At 51.8% G+C, this 25000-nt stretch overlaps 4 protein-coding genes across 4 annotated transcripts; 2 read left to right on the plus strand and 2 right to left on the minus strand.

Annotated features, from left to right (window-relative positions):
- On the plus strand, positions 1–7611 carry EAH_00032450 (sec23/Sec24 helical domain-containing protein, putative; the record flags this gene model as incomplete). Its single annotated transcript, XM_013392299.1, has 15 exons — positions 1–1212; positions 1269–1297; positions 1692–2984; positions 3218–3304; positions 3611–3686; positions 3805–3872; positions 4087–4253; positions 4378–4539; positions 5081–5234; positions 5385–5507; positions 5762–5851; positions 6104–6133; positions 6815–6893; positions 7166–7247; positions 7488–7611. Coding segments are annotated over 15 exons (3776 nt in total), but the record flags the coding sequence as incomplete, so codon positions are not given.
- Positions 7612–8046: 435 nt separating this feature from the next.
- EAH_00032460 (aspartyl aminopeptidase, putative) lies at positions 8047–11950 on the minus strand (the record flags this gene model as incomplete). Its single annotated transcript, XM_013392300.1, has 9 exons — positions 8047–8163; positions 8737–8837; positions 9120–9288; positions 10105–10387; positions 10641–10838; positions 11149–11269; positions 11393–11480; positions 11609–11745; positions 11887–11950. The coding sequence occupies 9 exons, from the start codon at positions 11948–11950 to the stop codon at positions 8047–8049; spliced, it is 1278 nt and encodes a 425-aa protein (XP_013247754.1).
- Positions 11951–16162: 4212 nt separating this feature from the next.
- Positions 16163–17767, plus strand: EAH_00032470 (actin-like family protein ARP6, putative; the record flags this gene model as incomplete). Its single annotated transcript, XM_013392301.1, has 3 exons — positions 16163–17032; positions 17164–17304; positions 17471–17767. 3 exons carry the CDS (start codon positions 16163–16165, stop codon positions 17765–17767), a joined length of 1308 nt encoding a protein of 435 aa, XP_013247755.1.
- A 1701-nt stretch (positions 17768–19468) lies between these two features.
- EAH_00032480 (hypothetical protein, conserved) lies at positions 19469–19888 on the minus strand (the record flags this gene model as incomplete). Its single annotated transcript, XM_013392302.1, has 1 exon — positions 19469–19888. The coding sequence occupies one exon, from the start codon at positions 19886–19888 to the stop codon at positions 19469–19471; it is 420 nt and encodes a 139-aa protein (XP_013247756.1).
- Between the last annotated feature and the right edge of the window lie 5112 nt (positions 19889–25000).

Raw genomic sequence — 25000 nt, forward strand, 5'->3', positions numbered from 1 at the left:
AGCAGCAGCCGCAGCTGCAGCAGCCACAGCTGCAGGCACAGGCTCAACAGCCGCAGCAGCCACAGCTGCAACGGCAGCCCCAGCCACAGCAGCTACAACTGCAACAGCTGCAACAGCAGCCACAACTGCAGCCACAGCCGCAGCAGCTACAGCCGCAGCAGCCACAGCCGCAGCAGCCACAGCCGCAGCAGCCACAGCCGCAGCAGCCACAGCCGCAGCAGCCACATCAGTTACAACAGCAGACGGCAGGGCCTCAGCAACAGCGCGAGCTGTTCCAGCCGCAAAGTAGAAACCCAACGCAGTATCTACCGCACCAACAGTCCCACCCAACAGCACGGCCTGGGACCTCTACTCCCTCTGACGAGGCACTTCGCGCTCCAAATGGTTATTTTGCTGCGGCTGCTGCTTCTGGTATTGGCAATCAGGTTGGTGCGTGGAGCGAACCCCAGAAGCAGCCCATGAAGTGCACGCTTGCTGCGGGAGATGCATCAGCAGGCGAGTTCACCTTTGCGCAGCAGCAGCCGCCAACACAGCAGCGGCAGCAGATGGAGGATCAGCATCGGGGGATGCCGTTGCAAACGCAGCAGCAGCAACAGGATCTTTTTTATTCAACCCGGCAGCCTCAGTCGGAAACCATGCAGCAGCCAATGCCTCCGTTTCCCGTGCAGGATACACAAGGACACAAACCCTTTCAACCCCATCAGCAGCAGTATCGGCCGCAGCAGCAGAATCATCAGCAGCAGCCCCCCCAGCAGCAGCCTCCACAGCAGCAACCCTTGCTCCCTCAGCAGCAATTTCAGCAGCAACAAACTCTGCAGCAAGAGCAGCAACGAGCGGTGGAGCCCGCTGCATCTCAGCAGCTGCAGCATATGGGGCCTCTGCCTGTCACGCAGGGTGGGGGCTCGTTGCAACAGCAGCAGCTGCAACAGTGGCAGCAGCAGCACTACAATGCGTCCCACAGGAGTGCCCCCCAGACGTTCCAGCAGGAACGGCGGGCGCCTTCTCTTATGGGGGTAGGCACAGGCTCGTTTCCTCCAAGCGCAGAGCCAAATGGAGTCAAAAGCTCTGCGGATAGAGGTGAACATGGGCAAAAGCGGCAGCAGCAGGAGCAACAGGACAATATTCCAGAAGACATGCCACCGCTGCAGCCACTTGCACGCCCCATCAACAACCGAATCGACCCAGCCCATATTCCTCGCCCTGAATGGAATGGTATGCCAAACGATGGAGATGCATGCTTAGTTGGTGCTGCTGCTGTTTATGCACAGGCTATGCCACCGTGGCTGTACTGCGCCTGGTGAGCTTGTGTCGTTTCGTTGTGTTGCTGCAGTGCGTAGCAATAATGCGTATCTGTTTCTGTCTCTGTTGTCGCGCCGGTATCCCCTCTCTCCGTTGCTCTGTGTACGGTGCCGGTTGCCCAGATGGCCCATGCGCTGCTTGGATACCTTTGGCTTTTTGTATCCGTTCTTTCAGAACAAATAATGAATGCATACGGCAAGAGAATAGAGACAGACAAGGCAGGAGCTTCTCCTCCTTCGCCTGCAGGATTTTACACGGCAGTTGACAAGGGATGCTGCAGCTGCAGGTTCATGCGTTCTACCATTAACCAGGTATAGATCAGGAGGCTGCTGCTTCTGCTGCTGCTGCTGTTTTTGGTCTTTCTTGCACTTGTTCGCATGACGCTTCTGAAGAATGGGGCTGCAATAGCCAAGGCAGCAGGGCTGCCTCTTGTAGTGAGGAGAACGTCCGTTATTGCTTGCTATGCTGCTGTTGTGAAGGTTCCGGCGTTTAGCCACAGTCTTGAACTCTCACGACTGCCGTTCGCCATCATCGTTGCCCCCTTTGCCGCACAGCCGCCCACTGAAGAGGCAGTACCTCTGGTGGACTTGCGACTCAGCAGGAGACAGGCGGAGCAGCCCTGTTCGTACGGTGACCCAGGAGCAACAGCAGCAACTGATCAGGACGCTGCAGATGCCAAGGCGAGGACGGACTTCTTTGGGGGTTATTTTGAGGTTGAAGAGTCAGATACAGAGGAGGAAGCCAGTACAGGGAGCAGCAACAGCAGCGGGAATGCAGCTTCTGCCGTTAGCAGCAGGAGCAGGAGCAGCTCTCGAGCAGTAGCCAACGGTGAGGGAATAGTTCGGTGCAGTACCTGCATGGCTTACCTAAGTCCGTTCATGTCATGGGCCAGCAATAGCACGCACTGCTTGTGTAACCTCTGTGGCTCCTCGTTTGAGCTACCCCCCTTCTATCTGACACTGTTGGATCGCTACCGCAGCGGCTTGCGCGCTTGCAGCAGCGGTATGGGGGCAGCGTCATCAGAAGGGGAGCGATACTTTAGACAGCGCAGACAGGAATTGTGGAAAGGGTCCGTCGATTTTGTGGCCCCTCGGGCCTTTGCTGACGCCTGCAAACTCACCCAGCTGCAGCACAAGAGGAGGGAACACTTGCTCAGGCTAATGCAGGTGCAGAACGAAGCCACCCGGCAGCACCAGCTGAGGCAGCAGCAACTGCACCAAGCAGAGCAGCCGGGCGTGCAGCAGCAATTCGGTGGAACCCGCCCGGAGGAGCCGTCGATGCAGCCGAGCAACTGGGGGAGAGCGCATGCTAGTGCTTCGGCTAGGACGGAGCCTGACAGCCAGAGTGGGGATTTCTTTTCTCGCAGTTGCAGCAGCATCAACAGCAGCAGCATGCGGCCTTGTATCGTCTTTGTAATTGATGCCACTTCTCCAAGTATCACTTCGGGTCTTTCACATGCTGTTGCTGCGGGACTGGAGCAAGTGCTTCGCGAGGTGTACCTGCAGGTGGATATCTGCCTGATTCTCGTCGCTGACAGACTATATTTCATTCCGAATATCAACAAGCCCGGACCACCGCAGCAGCAGCAGCAGGGTTTGCAGCTTTTGGTTGTCGACGACGTTTTGGATCCATTTGTGCCTGCTCCAATAGAGCATTGCTTCTTCCGACCACAGGACAGAGAAGCAGTACGGGACATCCACCCTGAAACTAGCCGCTTGTCACGCCGAGAAACGAGACAAAAGTAGAGCGGGGAATAGGGGTTATAGTGCTTTGTCTTTTTGGCAGTGCACCTGCGAACTGCAGTGCCTAGCCAGATAAACAGTCTGCAAAGCCATTACATGGTTCATGGTTCGTATGTATTGACACAGCTAACGCTGATTGGATGAATAGGCTGTGCGTCGTGTCCTTGTTTGTGCAGCTACTGTGGGCAGTGTCGCTGCTCCCTGCGGCTCTCAACAGCTGCGTCAACGTCTCGCATAGCTCAGCAGCGAATGCTGCTCTAAAGGTGATTCCGCGTACAAGGCACAACAGTGGCAGCTGAAGCATCGGCTGCCACTCCTCAGTGGCTGCTGCGGTTCTTGCTATTCAGAGAAGTAGCAAAGAAGACATATCATACCGTTGTTGCTGTTTTCGCTGGCAACGGCACCTACATGATAGCCAGCAGTATCTGCCAGCCATTCCTCTCTGCTGTAGTTTAATTGGCCGGCTCGAATTTCGAAGTACGGTGTTTCTCTGTTTCAGTGATCTTTTCGAAAGTGCAGTCTTACCCTCACTCTAGTTGCTCGTGTATGCAATGATTGGGCTTGCGCAGGTAGCGGTCGACTTGATAGCCGAGAGATCCGCGGGAGGGATGGTGGAGATGTTTTACTGTATCCTTCCAGACGTCGGTAGGGCATTTTCCAAGAAGTTTGAACCGTTATTAGGGCTGTAGGGTTGAGGTGCAGGCTTTGAGTAGGGTGATCGGCGTGTGAAGCTTTCTCCTGAGCGTCTATCCACATTTCGCAGGGATCGGAGCGCTAAAGCATTGCACTACGGCATCAGAAGGACCAACAAAAGCCACCGAGATCCACCAAGTAAGTCAGCACAGAAAACGTTGAGGGAGGAGCTAGGGGGCCTTAGTGCCAACGAAAGGAACCGCAGGGGAGCCGGGGGCCTGCAAGGAAAGTAGGCTTGAGGCGCAGGGACATAGCCAGCACTTTCCTCAGCAAATGCAGCGTTGGGTCTGGGAGAGACACACTCGAGAACAGGTATTGTGGTTCGTCTGTATTTCTTCCTGGTGCGTTTCAGCAAGATTTCTACAACTCCGTCATAACCCAATGCTTTGCATCGTGCTCATGCGTAGATGTCTACGCGTGCCCCCCGCCCAACCTAACCCTGGAGCTCCAGTCCTTAGGCTTTCCTGCTCAGCAAACCGGAGGAGACATCCGCTTCGTGCCAGAATTCTGCGGCTCAAGGTGACGGCCTGCTGAAGCACTGGAAGTCGATTCTGGGGTTGTTTTTTGTTATGCTGCCGTCGTATGGCTGTACGATTGAGGAGGTCTTAACGTCTGTTTGCTTTTCCTTCTGTTCCATCTGCAGAGACAAGGAATGGGTGGCCGCTGAGATAAGGCGAATTTTCACCTCTTGCTTCTACTTCGATGTTGAGTTCAAACTGCGCCTCTCGAAGGTCCGTCCTGTCTATCTTGCTGCAGCGTTTGCCATATCCACATCTCTCCTGCTCGCTGTAGAAATAAGGGATAGGTGACTCGCGGGGTTCTGCTGCATCTATTCTCACCTCATAAACGCTGCATCCTATAGCAACAAAGGGACCTCCTTTAGTACCGCTGCAGCCGCTGCTGACTCCAAATAGGCAATATTTATATGTTTACGTGTGGATAAAGGAGGCATACCTAACCGAAGGGCCGTGAACTTTTCCCTGCCAGCGAAAGCCTGGCTGCAGCCACTTAACCCAGAAATCTGAACATTTCAGAGTTCCGCGTTACTTCTGTTCCTGATTGCAGGGTTTGGCGGTGGATAGAATCTTGGTGTCCTTCTCGGGGGCCCGGTCGCTGGTGGACCAAAGCACTTTCCGACTGCCTCGCCTCAGCTCACAGTCTACTCTGCTGTTTCAGCTCAAGCATACCGAGCAGTCCGTATCTGCTCCCTCAGAACGTGTTTCTGAATCGTTTAACATTGCGGGGCTTTGTTGGTGCCAGGGGATGAAGACTCGGCACTAGGGTGTCGGGCAGAAAATTGCTGCGTAGTTCTTAAGGCATGCTTTTCGTTCTTGCGGGCGAAACAGGTTGGAGACGCAGAAGAACGTTTATGCCCAAAGTGTCTGCGCCTACACCCCGATGCACCCTTCTAAGAAAGTACCGAATCGGCGTCTGCTCAGAGTGCACTCGTTGTCGTTACCCATAACGTTTTCTCTCGCCTCTTTGTTCCGCTATGCAGAGGTGAGAGGCTTCTGGGTCAACATCTGCGCTGTATTTGGAAGAAGTGCACGTAAAGTCCGGTAGTACATCGTATTTGCCAAAAATTAGCGGTGTTGTAACGATGTTTGGGCCTCTTCGTATCTTCACTGCTTTCACTCTTGCGCATGGCAGGTGGACGCTACGGCTTTCCTAATGGCTAGGACTTCGGCTATAATGGAGCTTCATCAGGAACCGCAGTGGCGGGAAAAAGCCATCAAGAACCTCGTCGAGATACTTAGCGCCTATCGCATGAATGTACGCCACACCACACGGAGTGATGACGAATTTTTGCACTCGCCTCTCATTCCGCGATGCCTGCATCTTTTGCAACACCTGTTATTTTGTTTCTACATGTATCACTTCTTTTCAGTTGGCCTGTAGCCTCTAAATGCGTTGTAAGCTCCTTTGTAGTGAGCACTCTGTGCAGAGATGACTTGGCCCGCGGCTAAAGCTGCGTTAGGAATATTCGTTTGCGTCATTGTTGTTGGTTTCCTGTTGTTGCAACGCAGTGTGCAAGCGCATCCTCGGAGGGTCAGCTTATCCTGCCAGACTCTCTGAAGCTCCTCCCAGTTTACCTGCAGGCGTTATTTAAGCACGCTGTAAGACACCTCATTACTCTCGACGTTGATAAAGCCTTACCACTTGTTTCCATTTGACTAACACAGCGGGCACAGTGGCGGCAGTCGCCAGCTGTTAGTTTTTCACGTGTAGTCGCTACTCGTATATGGACACATATACAGCTACGGGCAATGCATGTACAAGCAGGAAAATGTATAAATACCTGAATCTCTACATAAAGTGCGAGGGCACGCGTTGATACTTACCTGTGCTCCGACTTTTTGCGTTCACAGGCTTTCCGCCAGTCGACAGTGGACCCACAGGTCCGCTTGTTCCAGTTGTTGCAGTTCCTGCGGATGTCAATTTCTGAGTTCTCAACTCATCTCTATCCCCGTCTTTGCCTCTTGCACAAGTCCTACTTGCAGCCGTCTGCGGGCAAAGAACGCAAGGCCCTTGATCGGGTAGCCAGAATATCGCTTAGTCATTGGAGCTTCTTAGTGGATAAGATGGTGTTTTGGCGGAGCCCTTAGCTCGCTAGAGCACTTTGTGCGGGTCACAGACTCGCATGCGCTTGTGTACAAAGGCTTGCCGTCGTTTGCACCGCGCTGCGGCCCTGTTGCGCAGGTAGGGGAGTACTCGGGCGTCGAAAATTTCGTGTGGATGCCGCCATCACTGCCAGCCAGTGGCACAAACATCCTAAGTGACGGAGTTTATCTGTGCGAAGCTGGATCGTATATGTTGCTATACATAGGCCAGCATGTCCGGAGAGAGTATATTATAGACGTAGGTTCACACTCTGCCCTCTGCTTACGCAGTTGAACGCGCTTTTCACGCAACTGGGCCATCTTTGCACACACCCTCTTCAGTGAAGAGAATGGCCCGCGCTTCACCAGTCTTTTGTGTAAAACGTTATTCTTACTGTTGGTGAGCCGACACTTGCTTCTGCATCCGCTATATGGGTTCATCTGGTGGCTTCTTTCGATTTGTCGATCGTCGTCTTGCAGCTTTTTGGATTCGACGCACAACTTGACGAGCGCTCAACGGCGGAACTTCACCTTCAGAATGTTGAAGGAACCGCGGGAGGTATGGCAACACGAAGTTTATATTCTGCTGCTCTCCTTAGCGTCTAAAATGTTTGTACAAATACATTTCAGTACAGTTTGTGAACCCATGTATGTAAGTGCACATGCTTAGCGTGGTGCCTAAAGACGTAACTTTTTTTTGCTTACTTCTTTTACAAGGTGCGGTACCTTTTATGGAAAAGTAAATGAACAGCAAAAGATAACTGGAGGCGAGCGCGTAGCTGAAGCAGAGGGCCTTATCTCGTATTGACTGATTTTTGTGATCCTTTTCAGAGAGAATCCTTCGTGTCGTTGAGCAAGTTCGCTTTGAAAAGTTTGACGCCCCTTACATCCCCTTGCGAATTGTCGCGCCAAAGTGAGTTATATTCAACACAATTGAGAGCCCTGTTAGAACTGGTCTCGTCCACGCTCAATGCTGCAAGGCGTCCCTAGGGCATAGGGAGGAAGAAGGGCAGTATAGTTTTTTGTGAATATGCGTCTTATGGACGCCCATTTCGTATTTGAGTTTTCGCCGAAATGTCGGGAAGTACTGTCGCCAAATGGTCCTTTGGAAGCAAACAAATTGTGGTCGTGGAAACTTTGCATCCTGCTGCAGGTCGTATGATGAAACGCGTTTGTTGACCCATCTCATTGAAGACCCACTGAGCGGAGATGGAAGCTACGTGGATTTCCTGTGCGACCTTCACAAGCGTGTTCACGCCAGGATGGAAGACAACTGAAATTGACAGACGCTCGTGAAACTATGTGCATGTGCAGATGTACTACGCTGTACAGAACACACATGCATATTTTTACGCATGTATGTGTATTTAAGGAACGAGACCTTTGAAGATGCATTGCAGCGTGCCCTTGCTGGGTTGTTGCCAAAAGTTGCGCAGAGGCGCATTTTTCTTGTAGGAAGGAAACCCTTAAATCCTCATCACTTCATTTTGGGTTGAAATGGCTCTTGTGAAGTGGCGGCGGGCCTCGCTGCGTCACTTTCAGCAAGACGTTTCTGCCGTGCTGTAGGAGGGATGAAGCTGACTGACAAGAAGGGCGAATGACGCCTGCGTTGCCCATGAAATTCTAGATGGACCCCGTAGGTGTAGTGCTATTCACTTGCATGGGGGTCTACTTTACCCCAAAAATATGTTCTTGGTTACAGCGTTACGTCTCTAGGCTGCACAGGAGATGCAACGTAGCATTGAAAGACCCCTGTGAATCAATGTATTGCCATCATCGCCTGCTCCTGGGCCTACAATCCCCGCAAGTGTCATGCCCGTCTTAAAGCACTGACACCACGGCGGCTTGCTTTAAAAACTTGATCTTGCTAGAAAGCTTTGAGGCACTTTGTTTTGTTGGGAAAAAATGGCAACGCGCAACTAAGTGCATTGTGTGTAAAGCATCGTGTTGCCTCTTTCGTTGTGGTGAGGCTTAGCAGTGCAGGGGCTTTTCGGTGATGCACACACGGGTTGGTAGAGTGTGCCCCAGTGACGCTGCCGCTGGCGGTGCTTCCCTCCCCTACTTGCCGTCCCAGCGACGAAAGTTACAGTAAATAGCCTGAATGCGAACAGAAGCAGAAGAAGTTGCTTTACGAGCTGCATGTTTGGTGTGTACTAGCAATATTGGGTGTGTTTTGCCTACAAAACGCAAGGCACGGCAGCCGCGTTACACGTGAAAAAACGGCATTCATGCATCGCTCGCTATACGGAAGCAATAAGCTATCGGTCCTTCGTATGCACAAAGTGATGGCAATCTCTAACCACAGGAGGTAAAGCAAACTGACGACCTGCTCTGAGTTGTACGCTGGCATGCAGAGACGTTCGTGCAGCACAGTTTTCTCACGGAAGAAACGGTTTAATTACCTCGAGAAGTTTCTGTAAGTACATCAAATCCGTCACACCACATATCTCCCTGCACGAATGCATTGCCCACTGGGGTATGCCGATGTCTACTGTGCGCACCCCTGCAGTCCACCAAACATTCAAAGCAAGCCGTATTCCCTGGTTTTCGCCCCACAACTAAAGCATTCTTATTGGATCAGAAGACAAATCAGTGCCATAATTCTTTGCTGGAGGCTATCCCCGTGCAGAGAGCAGCAGTGCTGGAAAGTGGCTTATAAACGTAGAGGAAATAACTGCTTCTCCCGCTAGCCTCCACCTCCCCTCTCACGCGGATAGCCAAATTACGAAATCACTAACGAGAACTACAGTAAAACAATCAAAAAACCTCCCAGACCATGCCTTACCTAAACGAGCACTCAGCATGGCCCCCACAGTTCCGCCGCATCTGCTGTCATTACGCACAACGAAATCTTGCAGGGGAATATCTGCTTCTTCTGCAATTACGCGAACGAAGGACATCGAGCACGCATTGGAGGCGTAGCTCTGGTTGGCATTTTCTTTTATGACGACACCCTGCAGCAGCCAATAGGTATAACTGCAGGCCTTGCAAAAGCATGACGGCACGATTCTAGGGAGGGGAAGCCATAGCAACAAATGCAAAAAACATGTTCCACTGCAAAGCCGCCGGGCGCAGCTCGTCATTCCAGTGAAGGCGACGAGGCCGCAAAACGAACAGGGAAGCCAAATACGCATAGGGAGTGAAAAGTGCAGGGAGGGAAATACGCAGCTCAAGCGACAAATTTACCAGAAACTTGCCTTGTGCATTGAGGGTTTGTGCTGCGACTGATGCTTATCGCTGTAGTTTGGATGTACGGCATGCGCCATGTCAGAGCTGACGATGAAAGACTTAGCGAGAATTTCGTAAAAGGCATCTTCGCAATCAAAGGCCCTTAGAGACCTCCGCATCCACGTCTGCCCACAGCCATTTCAGTCTCAAGCTACAAGACAACCCCTGATCTCAATGTTTTCACAGAGACGCTTATACGCTGGGCGCCGGTTTTTACTTCCACACTGAATGAAATAACTTGTCTGGTTTCACGGCAGCAGCCCGCACAACAACTGCTGCAGAGTCAGAATGACAGTCACCTCAAAAAAGAAGACAGCACAGTGGGGATTTGCTGGTTTCTACACTGGGTTTGCTAAGAGTAACCAGCAGCAGGCAACAAAGCGGTACGGCTACGGCGACCGCTGCAGTTTTCCACGAAACGCCCATAGAAATACAGCATTTCAGAGAGCACCAACGAATGCTACGCCAATCTGCTTGTTTACAGCCTCCACTAGTACGAAAAAGATATACGAGACAGCAGCGGGGACAAGAGGAGGTGCTACCTCGAGGATGTTAGAGTTGGCGCCCGAAAGCGACTCCGATCCGACTTCTTCGTGATCAAACGCCACAGCCACCAAAATGTCTGTCTCCCCGCATCCCTGAGCGCCCTCACTCTGGCATCTGCTCGCCTCTACTAGCGCCTCAAAGGCGGCAAAGGTCGAGGCCAAGTTGTCAAGCCGCGGGCTCTCGATAAACTCTGAGTGAATGCCCGAGAGACGGCTAGGCGTTGAGTCCATAAGACAAAAGTCCCAATCCAGCAGCTTTGCGCCAGGAAGCCCAATAGTTCTACGAGACAAAGCAAAGGAGCAGTCAGCAGGCATGTAGTTTGCTCCAGAGAAAAAAGGCCCCAACGGGACACGAGCAAGCTGCAGCAAGATAGTCTGTGCAAGGAGACGGTAACCGATGAGTGGCTAACAGAAGATGAACACGATAAACACGAACACTCTGATGCCATCGATAGCTTCACAGCGTAAATTCCCCTGAGGGGCCCCACGGACAGCATGCGCATAAAGGCCGCTCGTTCAACTGCTGCCCTCACTGAGTGACTAAGCGCTCTAGCGCAGGTGGCAAGCGCTGGTCCTCATCCTTATCTTTACTCTCACGCTTTTCGCCTTCGCTGCTCTGGCTCAGCTGCTCGGCTATGGCGGAACACAATATCGGTTGTAGGTGCTGCTCCTGCACAAGCGAACGGGTTTTCGACCGGTGGTTCCGTGGGAACCTTATTGTGTCATGCGCACTGTACAGTCGTACGAAAGAGAAGAGCATGCCATCAGCTTGAAAGAAAGGATTTGTACTGCAAACGCAGACTTATCATGCTGCCGTTGTTTATTGGCGCACGCACAGACCCCGCCTCTACGCCTTGTATAGGCCTCCGCCGAAAGACCTGAAACCGATGGGTTATCTGGCAATGTTAAGAGATCATCTTTTCTACCGAGGCGGCTCACATTTAGACTTCTTAATTAACAGCAGAAGCATTAATGCTGAGAGGGCCCTAGACCCATTCACGTCCACAAGTCAACAAGGGAACGGAGAAGGCGGGACGCTACCGCATTACCTTGTTGATTTTAAAGGCCCCAATTTCCTCAACTGTCTTCAGGTGTATAGCGAGGTTCGGCAAGTAAAATAGGGGTTTTGAGATGCGCATCAGCCTTTCTTCCACCTTCGTTCCTGCAAGACCACCAAATGCAAAATCTCGACGCAACTGTTAGATCGCCTGAGGGCACTCATGCCATTTTCGTCCAAAGTATTACAGATGCGTACGCGTCTCCACCGCTGCAGGATAATACATACCAATGCGAAGAGCAACCTTCCCGGCTATGCCAAGTCCCCTATCAAACCACGTGTGCCAGAGGCCCCCGCCGTAGCACTCCACGCTACCCTGCGTTTCGGTGGGCAAACACACCTCTTTGCTGCCTCTCACGATCTTCGACACAGGTGAGGGCTAAGCTCGCTCTGTATGGGAAAGGTGGCACTGGGAGAAGACATCCCAACCACAAGAATCCTCACCATATGATAGCCTTCCTTCTCCGCAAAGGCGCGAGGCCTCAGGCGCAAACACGGAGAGTCAGTGTGCGTTGCTGTTACGCAGAAGCCACCAGTACTGTCCTTTCCAAATTGTCTCCCTGAAACGAAACAAGGCACCTCTGGCATATTTCAAAGCCCAAGATTGAACCGGAGATCACCAATGTGGAGGGCAGCATGCTGAATGCTGCAGTCGCCGAAAGGTGTGCTCAGTTGTGGAAATGACGTAGGTTTGGCAGCACACTACAGAAGGAAAGACCCACCAACGACAAACGCGGCTATACATGAATCGTTTCTTGTAACAAAATATTTGCCTCCGCGTGCCATCTTCCAGCTGGTCCTGCGAATACAGACAATGGTCTGGCTAGCCCAAAGCGTACAGCACTCCCTGGAAATATACCTGACGCGTCATGAGTAGCTGCTGCTGCGCCTCCAGCGCTTTTACCTGCCCGTTGTACACGTATAGCAGCAGGATTTGACTCTATTTCGCTGCAGACAGCAGGAATGTTGGAACCTCACCGCTCGTTAAGTTCCTCGAAGCCTGCATTAGTAAGGATATCAATCACAGCCTGGACTGAGTGGTAGGGTGAGCCTGTCTTGTTTACGAAGTGTAGAAACCGCTCCGCGATCGGTCTCGCCAGTTCCAGAGCCATCCTACAGTCACAACGCATGGCGCAGCCGTCACGCAAACACGGCGCAGGCAAATGCGCCCTTCGAGAGAATAGCCGTAGCTGATTTTCAGATATCCGGGAGACAGCGCTGAAGCTCAGTATCTTTGTATGTTCATTGAGGAGGCTCCAAAGTCTGGTAAGCATGCGGAGACCCTAACAGCAATGGTGAATTTATTGGTTCGTCCATAGGCAGATTGGCATACTTGTCACTTTGATGAGAAGTTGGCGTTCCCATGAGTAACTGTTGCAACGAAAATACGGAGTTTCTTCTAAATGAGACGAACGTATGATCTGCCACTGTTCACAGTTGCCCCTAGCATACAGCAGGGCCCTGGATCCGAGCGGTTTGCAACGGGGCTCGGGCACGGACTGTCATGGCGCCGCTGGAGCCTCTGGACTTGTAGAAGAAGGATAAAAATTTATAAACATGAGACAAAGAAGTGACAGAAATAATTTGTGGCGAAGTGTAGCGAGCACCGTTTGGCGTGCTAGGCTAATTACTGCGATGAAGGATTCACCGCCGACTGCCACTGCTGTCGTGCAAATTTTTCGTTTAGACGCTTGTCAGGAGAGCCGAAACCTGATGCAGAGGCTGTTAATGACACAATTTATCGGGAGATACGGTATATCGTTATCTCGATGGAGGCGAAGGCAGGCTTCGACGGGCTGGTGGTGTAGGGGTATCACGTTCGCTTCGCATGCGAAAGGTCTCGGGTTCAATTCCCGACCAGTCCACTCCCTACCACTTTTGGAGAGTTGTTGCGTTTATGTCGTTGCAATGTAACGGTTAAGGGATGTTCCACCAATGTAACTGCAGTTGCATATTAAATTATGTGCCCTTCAGGTCTCGAGAATTCAGTTGCTGCGCACACTCTTATGGTTGAGGCAGCAAACTCGCAAGCGCCTTTACCCCCCGTTTGAGAGCTTGCGAGCTTGAGGTGTGAATAGTCAAGTAGACGAATTGGATTGCACTGAATGAGAAGACACGCCTATTCAATCAGCTAGGTTTGGGAGTTCCACCCGTACACGACTGAAAAAAATGCAATGCATGGAAGTGTTTAGCAAATACCTCCTGAGTCCGTGGTGCTCTTAGGCTCTCCTCATCAATACTGCAACAGGAAGCATCCATTTTAGGCCGCACGGTGCTCAGTGCCCCGGAGCTTTGGGACTTCTTGCGGTCTGGCCGTCACCGGGCAGAGAATGCTCGCCCGCCGTTAGTTTGAAGATCCAAACCTGCTCTAAGGGTGTAGGATATTTACTTCAAGGCCACAAGCCATGCCAATGTGGTATCCAAACCTAGAAACGACCATTTGATCAGGAAATAACCATGATGCTTTTGAATGTTCTCCCCTACTTCGCAGGATTGGGCAAAATCAGGACGAGAAGCAAACGCTTTAGAAGGGACAAACGCATTCAAAACACACACAGATATACCCCAACACCGCGAGATACCGAGCGGAGTCATAGTAAGGTAATGCCAAATGAATGGAAGGAAGACAATTGGTGAGTAATAACCATGGCACGAGGGCCATACTTTCCACGAGGGCAAGCTAACAGACAGCTTTTGACTTCGAAGGGGTTGATTGCTGTAACAGGGAGCCTCGTCTCTCACGTTACAATAGTTCCGCCAATAAGGTCGCAATAAGGGTTGATAGGATCCAGGCTGCAGATCGGGTGCGCGTTGTGGCGCTTTCCCCGATAAAACAGTGACTCATTTTCTTGGACTTCGTGATTTGTTGTCGTAGTACCAGCACTGATTTAAGCAGTGGCCAGCGGTACAGAACAAACCAAGTTACAGTCAACGTAGCACTATACTAGCATATTCATACATCAAGTAATGCGTAGTGTGCGCTGCAACTGGATTTGTGGTGAGAGTACATGAGACGAGCAGCTACAACATATTGTAAGCAAAGCGTTCTGCAGCCCGCTCTCTCCGTTCAGGTCACTTAGAGCTGCAGTTGAACGGTAGTCTATCAAGGAAGCGGCACTTAAGCAGCTCCACATAGTTGGAAGGATAGAGTAGCTGTAGTATTACTTACCCGAAGTTGGTGCATGAAGAGTTACTTCGCTTTGCTGGGCAATCTGCACGCTAGCATACTTGCAGGAGTTGTCTACAATGTCAAGGCAGACAGGAGAAAGTGGTGAGGCTGGGCTTGTATGCTAAGGTGTGCGGCATTATTTACAACCGTGTGAGTCGCAACTCATCTCAGCCGGCCCCCTTTCCTCCAGCCCCAAACCCACATTGTGCAGTGCCCAGAACGCCTGGGCTGGAAGGGAGATCAGCGGCAATTTCGGTATTCGTACTCTAAGCCTTTCAGCTATATTGAAGCCCAAGACGGTCTCCGGATAGATTCTATCACACATATAGTTCTGCCTATTCTCGTGTTCTGTCTGCCATCAACGAGTTGTAGACGCAGAGTGCGCAAACTACTGGACAAGTAGGTAGCACCTTCTCGTCATCAAATCCGTTTCTCATCCTGCGTCAAGCAGCACTAGTAATTACTGATCACCAATACAAAATTGGAAAAGCACTCGAGTTAACTCAAGGCAGATATGCATATAGGTCTGCCAGCTCTTTTAGCCCCACCTTTGCTCCGCTGCCTGATGGCTTTCTTTGATCCCCTGGGTGAGCTGTTTCAGGGCAAAAAACAAGAGTTCCTAAAAGCCTAATTGAAATCCTAATGCTGGGTAATATGAGGCGGCCTGACATCAGTTGCAACACACCTCTTGTGCTGCAATTCTATGATTTGCAACGGCAACTGGTGGTGCAAGGAACCTTAACGTGCAGGCACAACCAAATTCTCTTTTGCTGTCTGCAGTAGCTGTAAGCAATTTTTGTACTTGTGCCTGGTGCTGCAGGGAACCTTAACGTGCAGGCACAACCAAATTCTCTTTTGCACTCTGCAGTAGCTGTAGGCAATTTTCGTACTCGTGCTTTTGTGTAGACTGCCTCCTAAGGCCAAGGAACTGTTCATGTACTAACTTCTGATACACCCTGCAGAGACCTAACAGTCAGGACCTTGCGAACAGAGCAGAACCCCTACGGTAAAAGGAACGCTCTCCTTTCTCGGTCGCAGTAAGGAAACGTGCAAAGGCAAAATATGCACAAAAGCCAGAGAAAACATGCCGCCCCACTCGCGCTGTGAGGACCATAGAACGGGCCACCTTGTCCACCCGCTGCACGTTGGGACTTCTACGCCGTTTTTATGCATTTTACTGAGCAAGTCCAATCCTCAATTTCAAAAATGTTGCACATTGTTGAGTTATTATATTTGTGCTCGTCACTAGCGTTTGAAGTTGTAGAACGGGCTGTGCCTACACAATGGGAATGTGTTAGAATGTGCATATGCTATCCATTGTCAACACAGATGTACTTGCGCCCTCTTTAAATAAGTGAATGAAGGTAAACTAAATCCTTCACTGAATCGAAAACGTACTTCATTGGAGGATCTGAAACTCGTAAGACGCCTGGCAAACTTGGCTCTCGAGGCACGTTGCCGCTCGCAGCCCACGTCTCCGTCCAGCCCCAAACATTGCTCCAGCGCCTTCTTAGAACTAGGTACACAAAGTTTTCCGTGCACATATGCGGTTAAATTCGTTTTTGCCGTGAGTTTTCTTAATACATTTAAGTTTTTGCATTTCCCCGAGTTCCAGCCCATCGTGCTGCCCAGCATTACAGGGGCCCTCTGGGAGGGCCCCTTCAGCTTCCCATACAACCCATCGACGTGCACTAGTCAGGCTGTAAGAGTTGAATTTCTCTATTTGCTTTGTCCATTGTGCACCTTTGGGCACCTGGGCGAATTGAGGTGCCCGTGTCTGTCTGCCGCCCAATCGATTGTTTTCGTTGCTTGCCCGCCTGCAATGGAAAATGCAGAACGGCAAAAGGGCAGTGCTGGACCTCGGCACAGGCTCTGTTAAGGCTGGTTGGGCAGGGGAGGGCAAAGCTCGTTATGCTCTTCCCACATGCTCCGGGGCGGTACGCCGGCGCCCACAACTGTATTTGAGTGAGGAGTGCTACTGCTTGCAGGAGTACATCTGCTCCAGACCTAGTCAAGGGGGTCTCTGGGCAAATTTAGAGATGCTCCGCGACATATTAGACCTCACCTTCAGCAAAAAGTACCTAAGTGCCGACCCAAAGGAGCTCAGTGGCGTCGCGCTTACAGAGCCCCTCTTGACTCCAGCGTCTCTGCGGCACCACGTCAGCGAAATCTTATTTGAAGATTTGGGAGTTGAGCGGCTAGCGATTGTAGCAGCACAGGCTGTAGTCCCATACGCGTTCTGGGGCATGGGCTGGGGAGCGCAAGACATCTGCGCCCCTCCCAGGGCTAAACGCATGGGGGTCACCTGCTACAGCGGGCCCGAACGGCGCGCCCCCCTAGGGACTGTCGGCCCCCGAGGAAGTGCGAGTCTACCCGGATGTTGTGCAAAAGGGAAGGGCGGGGCTTCAGCTGGATTGGCATCTTCAACGGACCCGTGCTTCTCTCCCCAGCTGGCAGCGTCATCACCAGCAGCAGACCCCAGTCTAGTGGGTCAGGTGAGCCCTGGAAGAAACCCTTTCGGCTTAACTGTGGATGTGGGTTTCAGCGCCTCCCATGCGGTTCCGTTTGTGAACTACTCTGCTCTGGAGGCCTCAGCCCTGCGGTCGGAGATCGGCGGGGCCCACGCCAACGCCTACCTCAAGAACCTGCTGCTAACACGCGGCGTCAGCCTTGAAAAGAACGAGTTATTTGCTCAAAAGGTAAGGGGAGATGAGATGGAATTAGTCCTGCATTCCCAGTGCTTCTCTGGGGGAGGCCGTGAAGAACAGGGAAGACCATTGTGTAGGGCTTTCTGTATTGGTGTCAAACTTGTGCTGCTGTTTGCGTGCAGCTTAAAGAAGAGACCTGCTTCGTCACAGGGGATCTCATGCGAGTCCTTCGTCTTCTCCGTAACCTTCCGGGGAGCCGACGAGCGGCCTACTTGGGGGGGCCTCTGTTGGTGGAGAGGGAGACCCCGGACTATTCTCTTACGGTGAGCAGGCAAGCATAATTGAAACCTGTGGGGGCAGTCTCTGTAGATGATGCAGGGCGTAGTGAAAGGCTCAGACGACGAAGAGGCTAGCACATTGCAGAGGTCTACACCGCGCTTTGGGGGCGCTCTAAGGGTCTTTCTGTAGTTTGAGCGTGCTGCGCATCAGAAGTCGCAACTTGCTGCCTACTTCCATACCCACTCTCCAGCCCCCATTCCCGACCTCTCTTCCTTGGAAAAGTGTACAGATGCCGAAAAGCGCAAAAGCATTTGCAACAGCAGCAGCAAAGACAACGAGGAGAGAACTGCTGAGGCTCCCCTTGCATCGGAGAGCCACGAAGAACACCAGAAGATCCCAGAGGACCCTTGTTGGGCCCCGCCTGTGGCACCTACAAGGCCCACTGTGAAGCTATCGACGGAGAGACTTGTAGTGCCGGAAATATTGTTCAGGCCTCAAGGCAAGTAAACCTGTCCTTCACAGCCTCGTAGCCTTCCATTACATCCTTCCCTTCCAAGAGTTTTGCTGTTGTGAAGCCCTGCTGCAGCTTCTTGCCTTACGTACTGCCTGTGCCGTGGTAATTGAAGGCGTTGTTGCATAGTTGGTGCGCACAAGATCGCAGCCGAAAGGCCACCGTCCACTTATCGTTGAGTTGCGCGTACACCGATATTTTCGCCGTATCAATTGCGTGTGCTTATTTGTAGTTACGAAGGGCTGAGTAGTTATCTGCAGATGCTAGCATCAGCGCCATATCCGTGTCCAGAGGTCCTGACTAAGCATGTTCAATGGGTAGTTGGCATTGATTGGGGTGTACTCGCGTTGCAGAGACCCTCTTCGAGCCGTCCCCACTTACCAATCCTGAAATGAGTGCTCATGATGTGGGCATTATGTGCGACAATAGGGTTGGCATGTCTTAGGATAAAGCCTTCGCCCGTTTACTGTAGTTGAGTTGCGCCTGCGCCTGCTCTGCTGCAGATGGGGGCAGCACAGAGTGCGGAGTGGGGGAGCTCATCTACCGGGCTATTTGCAAGGCTCCAATTGAGGCCCAGCCCTTTCTGTCTTCTCAGATATTTCTCGTTGGTGGCAGCACCAAATTTAGAGGGTTTAAAGAAAGACTGTGGCAAGAATTGCGCGAAGCTCTGCCCGAGGTATCCAGTTGGCACATTCCCGAACTGCAGTGTTGCCTCGCTGCCTCGTTCTGCTTTTTCTCGTTCCTTCTGATTCTAGGCTCGTATTTCGTTGCTTTCGTCCACTCGCTGCTTCGTCCGTGGAGGAGTGCCTTGCTCCCCCACTTGCTCTGCACACTGTCGACTGCAGTGCATTTAAAACTTGAAAAGTGCATTTATCTGACGCTTTGTAAGTACTATGTGGTTCTTTTGTGGGCGGTAGATTGTGTATCCTCGCTTGCCGCTAGGTATTTGCACGGTCTGCAATATTTTGCCTGACTGCTGCAGCACTGGCCAATAAATATCTACCAGCACGAAGATCCTCAGCACAGTGCTTGGCTAGGAGCCAGCAACTGGGCCCATGATGACGGCGTGTACATGCAGTTTTCCGTGTCCAGGCAGCAGTTCTTCGAGACTGGATTCATCTAGGTTCAGCTCTTCGTCTGTTTCAACGTCCGTGCCCCACTGCCATTGTAGCCTCCAGTTGCTTTCAAAGACAGGGGGGCTACTTCACCGCGAGGCCCTAAGCCCTTCAAATTCTAGAAGCAAGCGAACTCATTTAAGTTCTGCTTTTTCAAAATTTGTCCTGTTCAAGGCGTTTCCTCAGCTCGCTATACACATTGGAACACAGGCTACGCTTTGGAGGCGGCTCCTTCCCCATCAGCTAACGCAGATTAATGCACATATAATATATATATATATATATATATGCAGAAATATATATATGTGTATATACAAACGCTTGGCACAGCCCTTCCAACCGGAAAGCAAAAATCCAGGAGGAATGTGCCATAGGCACTGCAGCCTATGCCGCCACCGCTGCACCACTAGCGCTGCCTACCTCTGCAGCTGCATTGCAGCGGAAGCTGCTGTTGCACCTGCTGTTGCCACTTCCACTGCGGGTTCCTGGCCGCCGCACAAGTTAACCCTGACTCCCTCGTCTTGTGCTCGCCTTCGTGTTTTGTTAGCGTGTTAGAACGCAATAGAAGTGTGGCCTGCTGTGTTAGGGGCTGTAAGAAGTGTAAATTGGGTACTCTGCCTCTGCCTGCTGGAGCCTCTCTTCGACGATCTGCTTTAGCTCGGCCTCGTACAGTTGTCCCAACCGCCGCAGCCATGTACCAAGGATGCCCACCTCTGGAGGACCCCCGGGCGGTCCATGTGGTCCCCAGGCTCCAAGTAAGGAACGTTCGTCCCCACCTAACTGCTTAAGGGTAAGCGGCCCTAAGGAACGGATTTCAAGGATCTGCTGCATTGAATATGTACATGCAGCCTCGCATTCCTGCATATCGCACTCCTGATGCTGCCCTCTGTGGGCATACAGTTGAAGCGCCGGAAGACCTCGCAGCTGCAGAGGTGGCTGCTGTTGTAGCATGAACCTCAGGGCCCTCTCGTTGTGGCGTAGCTGCTTCATGTTGCAGGCCATTCTCCGCTGTTTCGCAAGAGCCCTTCTGCCTCTAGCTATGATGAGGCTATTGGTGACCCTAATTACAAGTATGGGGTACTGCGGGAGATGAGGCTCTTCACCTTCGCCTATATGAGGCCCCGCAGTGGCCCTTGTAGCATCCTGCTGCAGGAGCTTGAGAGCAGATACGATGGCCTTAGATCGGGGATCCCACGATGTGCAGTAGAGGAGTCCACACACCTGGTTGCTGCCTCTGTTCCTCTGCTGGTTTTGTAGCTGCTGTTGGTACACCAGTTCCTCAGAGCTCCCAGGAGCGGTGGGGCCCCTTCCCCAGTCCACGAAAGTCAGTAGGGGAGCCTCACTGGACACACCTTGTGATACTCCTAAACCATTGGCAGCAGTTGCCGTGGGGACGGATGCGGGGTCTTTCCCGACAATAGGGTTAGAGGGGGCCAGGGATATAGGCCACGTACGTGGAGGTACAGTTCCAAGGAACCCCGCAGAAAGCCTGCGGGGGTGTCTGGCCCAGCATAAGCACCTGCTTGTCACTGAAGTGTAAACCCCTGCACATAGAAAAAGCAATAAGCGGTGCAAGAGCAGGAAGGGAGCCATAGCTTGGGGTCGATCGTAGGGGTGGCCCGTAGCGGCCCTGCAGTGCCGGTTCTGGGTCCGGACACTGCAATACCCTTGCAACGCGGCGAAAAGGTCACATACGACACCAGAAATTCATGTAAGTGTGCAACAGCGAGCCTGGTTATCTGAATATATTGCAAGTCATAGAGCTGCAGTGTTTGGGGCTGGATGTGCCCGTGTGCTGAGCACGTTCCCGAGCAACAAGACAACGTTACTTCAGCCTGTCAAGAGAATACCCCGGTCTCTTGAAATAATGTCAAGGTTATTCGTAATTTCAAATCAGTGTAGCCTTTTGACTTTATTTACACCTAGGCAAGCACTGCGCATGCGTTAAGCTTTGGCGTGTGGTCTGCTCTGGTCCTCTAGTGTAACTGGCGTGATTCATGAGGGTCGCGCGACGGAGATCATCGCTCCGAGTGTTCTTTTGTCATGTTTATTTCACGTAATAGGGTTTCCTTTCTCCTCTTGGCGTCCGTGAATGGCCGCTAGTGAGGAAACAGTTATTGGCCGGAAGTTCTTATTTGCTAGTCTCTGTACACTCGACATGCTGGCTCTCCCTCTTACTAAGCAAATAGCCTTTAAATGCTTTTTTTTCTGAATTTGTGCTGACTTGCTCTTGCCTACTTGGCGTTGCACCCAAGCCTCAACGGCCTGCAGTCTCCAGCATGCCCAGCGTTCCTTTCTACTCAATAGTGTAGAAAGCCATTGAGGGTATACGTATTCAGCGCGTTTCGCCTTTTTTCGTAAGTCTAGTCTCAAGAAACCATGAACTCTAGCTGTTTATAAGCACACACACTTTGTCCGGATTCAATTTAGCCCGAGCCAAACGAAGAATTGGATTATTGTTCTTTTCGCACAGTGCACGGCTTCGATGTAAAGGGCTTCCGATCTAGCAGAGGCGTGTAGTGAGCCCCAATAAGGTCAAAAACTTTAAAATAAGAGTGTCAAAGCAGCTTTACTTGCCTCCAATAGGCAGACACACCGGCTGAGGATTCCGGGGGTGGGCTGGAGAGGACGCGCCGTGCAATGCTTTGCAATGAATCTTACAGCAACGCCTGTTGAAAGGCAACCCAACATAAAAATGTGCAGAAGTCCCCTTTTTATACATGTACCAACATTGTAGGCAGACGTTTGCCATTGTCTTGGCCTTCCGCAGCTAGCCAACACACACGAAGAAATATAAGTCCCAAATTCAGGCAGGCTATGCTACTTCGGTCGGCCCTCTGTCTCGACAAACAGCGCGCGCCTTCCTGCGTCTTGCGTCTCATGGGATAAAAGAAAGGGGTTCTTGCCCCACCTGTTGCTGATGCAGCACGTGTGTTTTGGTGTCCCGTCGGTTCCTCCTGATACGTCTCGTGCTGCTGCATCTCATGCTGCTGCATCTCTTGCTCTGGGATTTTTTTGGTCCGGGCTGCAGTTGCTCGTACCTTCTCTCCTGTTGCTGGCCTAGCCGTCCTTGGTGGTGCCGCTGCAGCTAGACCTGCTGCTGTTGCCATTGCTATTGTAGTTATCAGCTGTTGTTCCCAAGCATGTTGCTGCTGACACTGCTCTTGTTTTTGCCAATCTTTTTGCTGCTGACACTTTTGCTGTCCTTGCGGCTTCCCGCGGTAATTCCTGGGTGAAGCACCTTACCATCGCCAATCTTTGGGGCGGGGCTGTGAGTGAAACATGTTGAATTGCACCTGTGGCACGATGGGATGCAGACGGCTTCAGTTGCAGCCCCGTGCCTCGAATATTGAATCTGCAGCTGACCCAGGATGAACTAATGCTGCTGCTGCTTCTTCTGCTGCTAGTGTTGCTGCTGCTGCGCTCATTGCTCATCTGCACTACGGTCCGTGTGTTGCTGCGTTGGCTGTTGCCTTGTGCCTGAGGTAGGAGCCATTTTTCAATGCGGGCGTCTCTACCTAGAGGAACATCGGCCGCGAGCCACTCCAAGGGAACCGTTTCAGTGCGCGCATGAAGCATGAGCCCGGCAAATAAAGGCGCATTACTGCGGGGGGCGTTTTAAGGTAATCAAGGGACCTGGCGACTCGCTGTTCTCCTGGATCAACTCCGTTATGGTCAGATAAACCAAGTTCGCGAACTTTTGCGGAAACTTCTGATCGAAGCGACACCTGAACGCTTGATCAGTGGAGTCAGCTCTTTCTCCGGAAATCGCCGTCCATACTGCTTAATCCGTTGCACGTTGTTGAGAGTAGCGAGAACTGCTGCCGCGTGAGTATCTAGCGGCGTTCAAGCCGTACCGCGAGAGCCGGCGAAGCCATCTAACTTTTCAATCGTTGTCTTGGAAACTCGTCGTCAGGTGTGTCAGGTGTCAGGGATTAGTGAACGGTTTGAACGCTGAAGTGCATTCAATATTAGTAATGTCGACACTCTACACCAGACCACCTCAAGCCCCCTCTCAGATACAAGGTGCAGAGCACCCCGTAGCTGCTGCAAGCGCTCCGGCACATTCCGCCCGAACGCAAACGCGCCGTCCATATAAAATTGACGTCCAGCCCTCATTGATTGGCTATAAGAAATTGTAACTGACCTGTTGCTGCAGTTAGGAATGTACATTTACTAGCCCGCATGGCACGCATGTACTCCAATTGGGAAGAGGGTAAGAAACGCAATCTTGTGCGCTTCGTCCGTATTGGGGAGTGCGAAACCGCTTCAGCGGAGCTGAAAAATGAATAGACTGGTAATTACTTAAGGAGTCAACGCACTGGTCAATCTGGGGCATCGGAAACTTTGCTTTACCGTGATTTTGCTGAGGGGAGTTAAGTTGACCCACATGCCACCTCCCGTCCTATTTTCTCACCATCAGAGCATTTTGTCCGCATGCGCTAGCTAACAGTTGAACTAGCTCATGTCTTGCGAACTAAACTGCCTTTTCCCCATTTCCTGTTGTGATCGTCTGTACCTTGGAGCAAGTGTTGGAACTGCTTGGGGAGTGAGTTCGATGTGATGCAGTGTGCACCCAGCTGGTGGTCGGCCCGCGTATTAGTCCTCATTAATTAGTACAACAGAGAACCCCTTTTTTCAATTGTGCCCATTTCCGGCGTTTTCCTGGTGTTTACTGGAGCAAATCCCCGCAAAACCCGCAGCCTTTGTAAGGCTATCAAGACGGAGTGCTTGCACTTCCCCGTCGTGTCTGCAGCGCCTATGCACTCCGTAGAAGCCCCCTCGATCCTTTCTCCATTGAGACCGCGCTCCTACTCGCCTTACCGTAAATGATGCGTATGCCGTTGGGGGCAATGATAGGGGCATTATCCCTGTGCTTCCTTCAATAATGGCGTCTGGGGGTCGCATGCACACTTTGCACCGGATCAGCCATGGAATGCTTAGGGTTGCCGTGCTCAACTGATCCAACACAGAATTCCCATATTGTGGTAATGTGGCATATATGCGGTTCGGGGTGACACTTACTGTGCATATTTTACCACTTCTCGTCTCCTGTTTACCACTGGTGAAGCGCGTTTCCAAAGATTGTGCTAATGACTAGCTGGGCAGGTTGCAGCTCATTGTCATTGCCTCAGCAGCCTGCGTCCAGTTGCGCTATCAACTCCTAAGCATTGATATAAAGTTGGATCAGAACAGGGCGGATTCGAGGCGAATATGCAAAGGAGATGCTCATCTGTTTCGGACCCATTACAACGCCACCCGCTACGTGGGTGCCAGCGGATCTCCCTGGCACTTTACTTGTTCCCATGGCGGCGCTGCTCGAAGTCCTGCTCCTCCTGTTCCTGAGGCCTTTTCATGCATCTGCAGTCTCAAGTTATGTGGTCTTGCTCGTTTCAAAACAGGCAGCGCCGTTCAGCCAATCCTCCATGATGTGTGACTACTGACACTTAAGTAAATGAAGTATTGACAAACTCCGTGCCAGCAGCCGGGCGTGTCGTCTGTTCTCGCTTCGGGTCCTTTTCCGGGAGAATCTGGCATTCACAGCTCCAGTATCCATAGAGTCTATGGACCTCTAGTCTATATCTATATCTTTGTCATCTGAAAACGCGTTCTCTTCGTTTTCATCAGTGGCCCCGACGTGCTAAGGAAAAGCGGTACCCTGTCCCAGGTACTGTCACCAGTGAGGTGCCTGACTCAATGAAGAATACGCCAGCAGCAACCATATCTTTATGGGTACATATACGAAAGCACTACTCCAGAGAGGCAAGGAACTATCTTATTGGGCCGGCGTCGCGCCGCTCGTTATATCTGGGTGGCCATCAAAGGCGAAGGTATTCTTCATGGCGAGGGCCCTGCAAATTAGCAGAGGGCAGTCATGAGCTGCAATAGAATCGAAGACTTCGGGTACGAGCTACGCCCCACACAGCTGATAACCTTCCCCCAGGTTTCGGGCATCCTGGGTCCAACGGCACAAAAATCTGGGGTTGTTGCTGGATGTAAGCGGCCTGCGTTAGTTGCAGTTCCACTTGCAGCGACTCTTGGTGCAAGGCCTCCCCATATATAAGCTTGTCCATGCTCCCTCGAGATGCACGCACCATCACCGCAGACAATTGT

The sequence above is a fragment of the Eimeria acervulina genome, genomic scaffold (genome assembly GCF_000499425.1).
Source record: "Eimeria acervulina Houghton genomic scaffold, Eah_scaff314, whole genome shotgun sequence".
NCBI classification, from domain to species: Eukaryota; Apicomplexa; class Conoidasida; order Eucoccidiorida; family Eimeriidae; genus Eimeria; species Eimeria acervulina.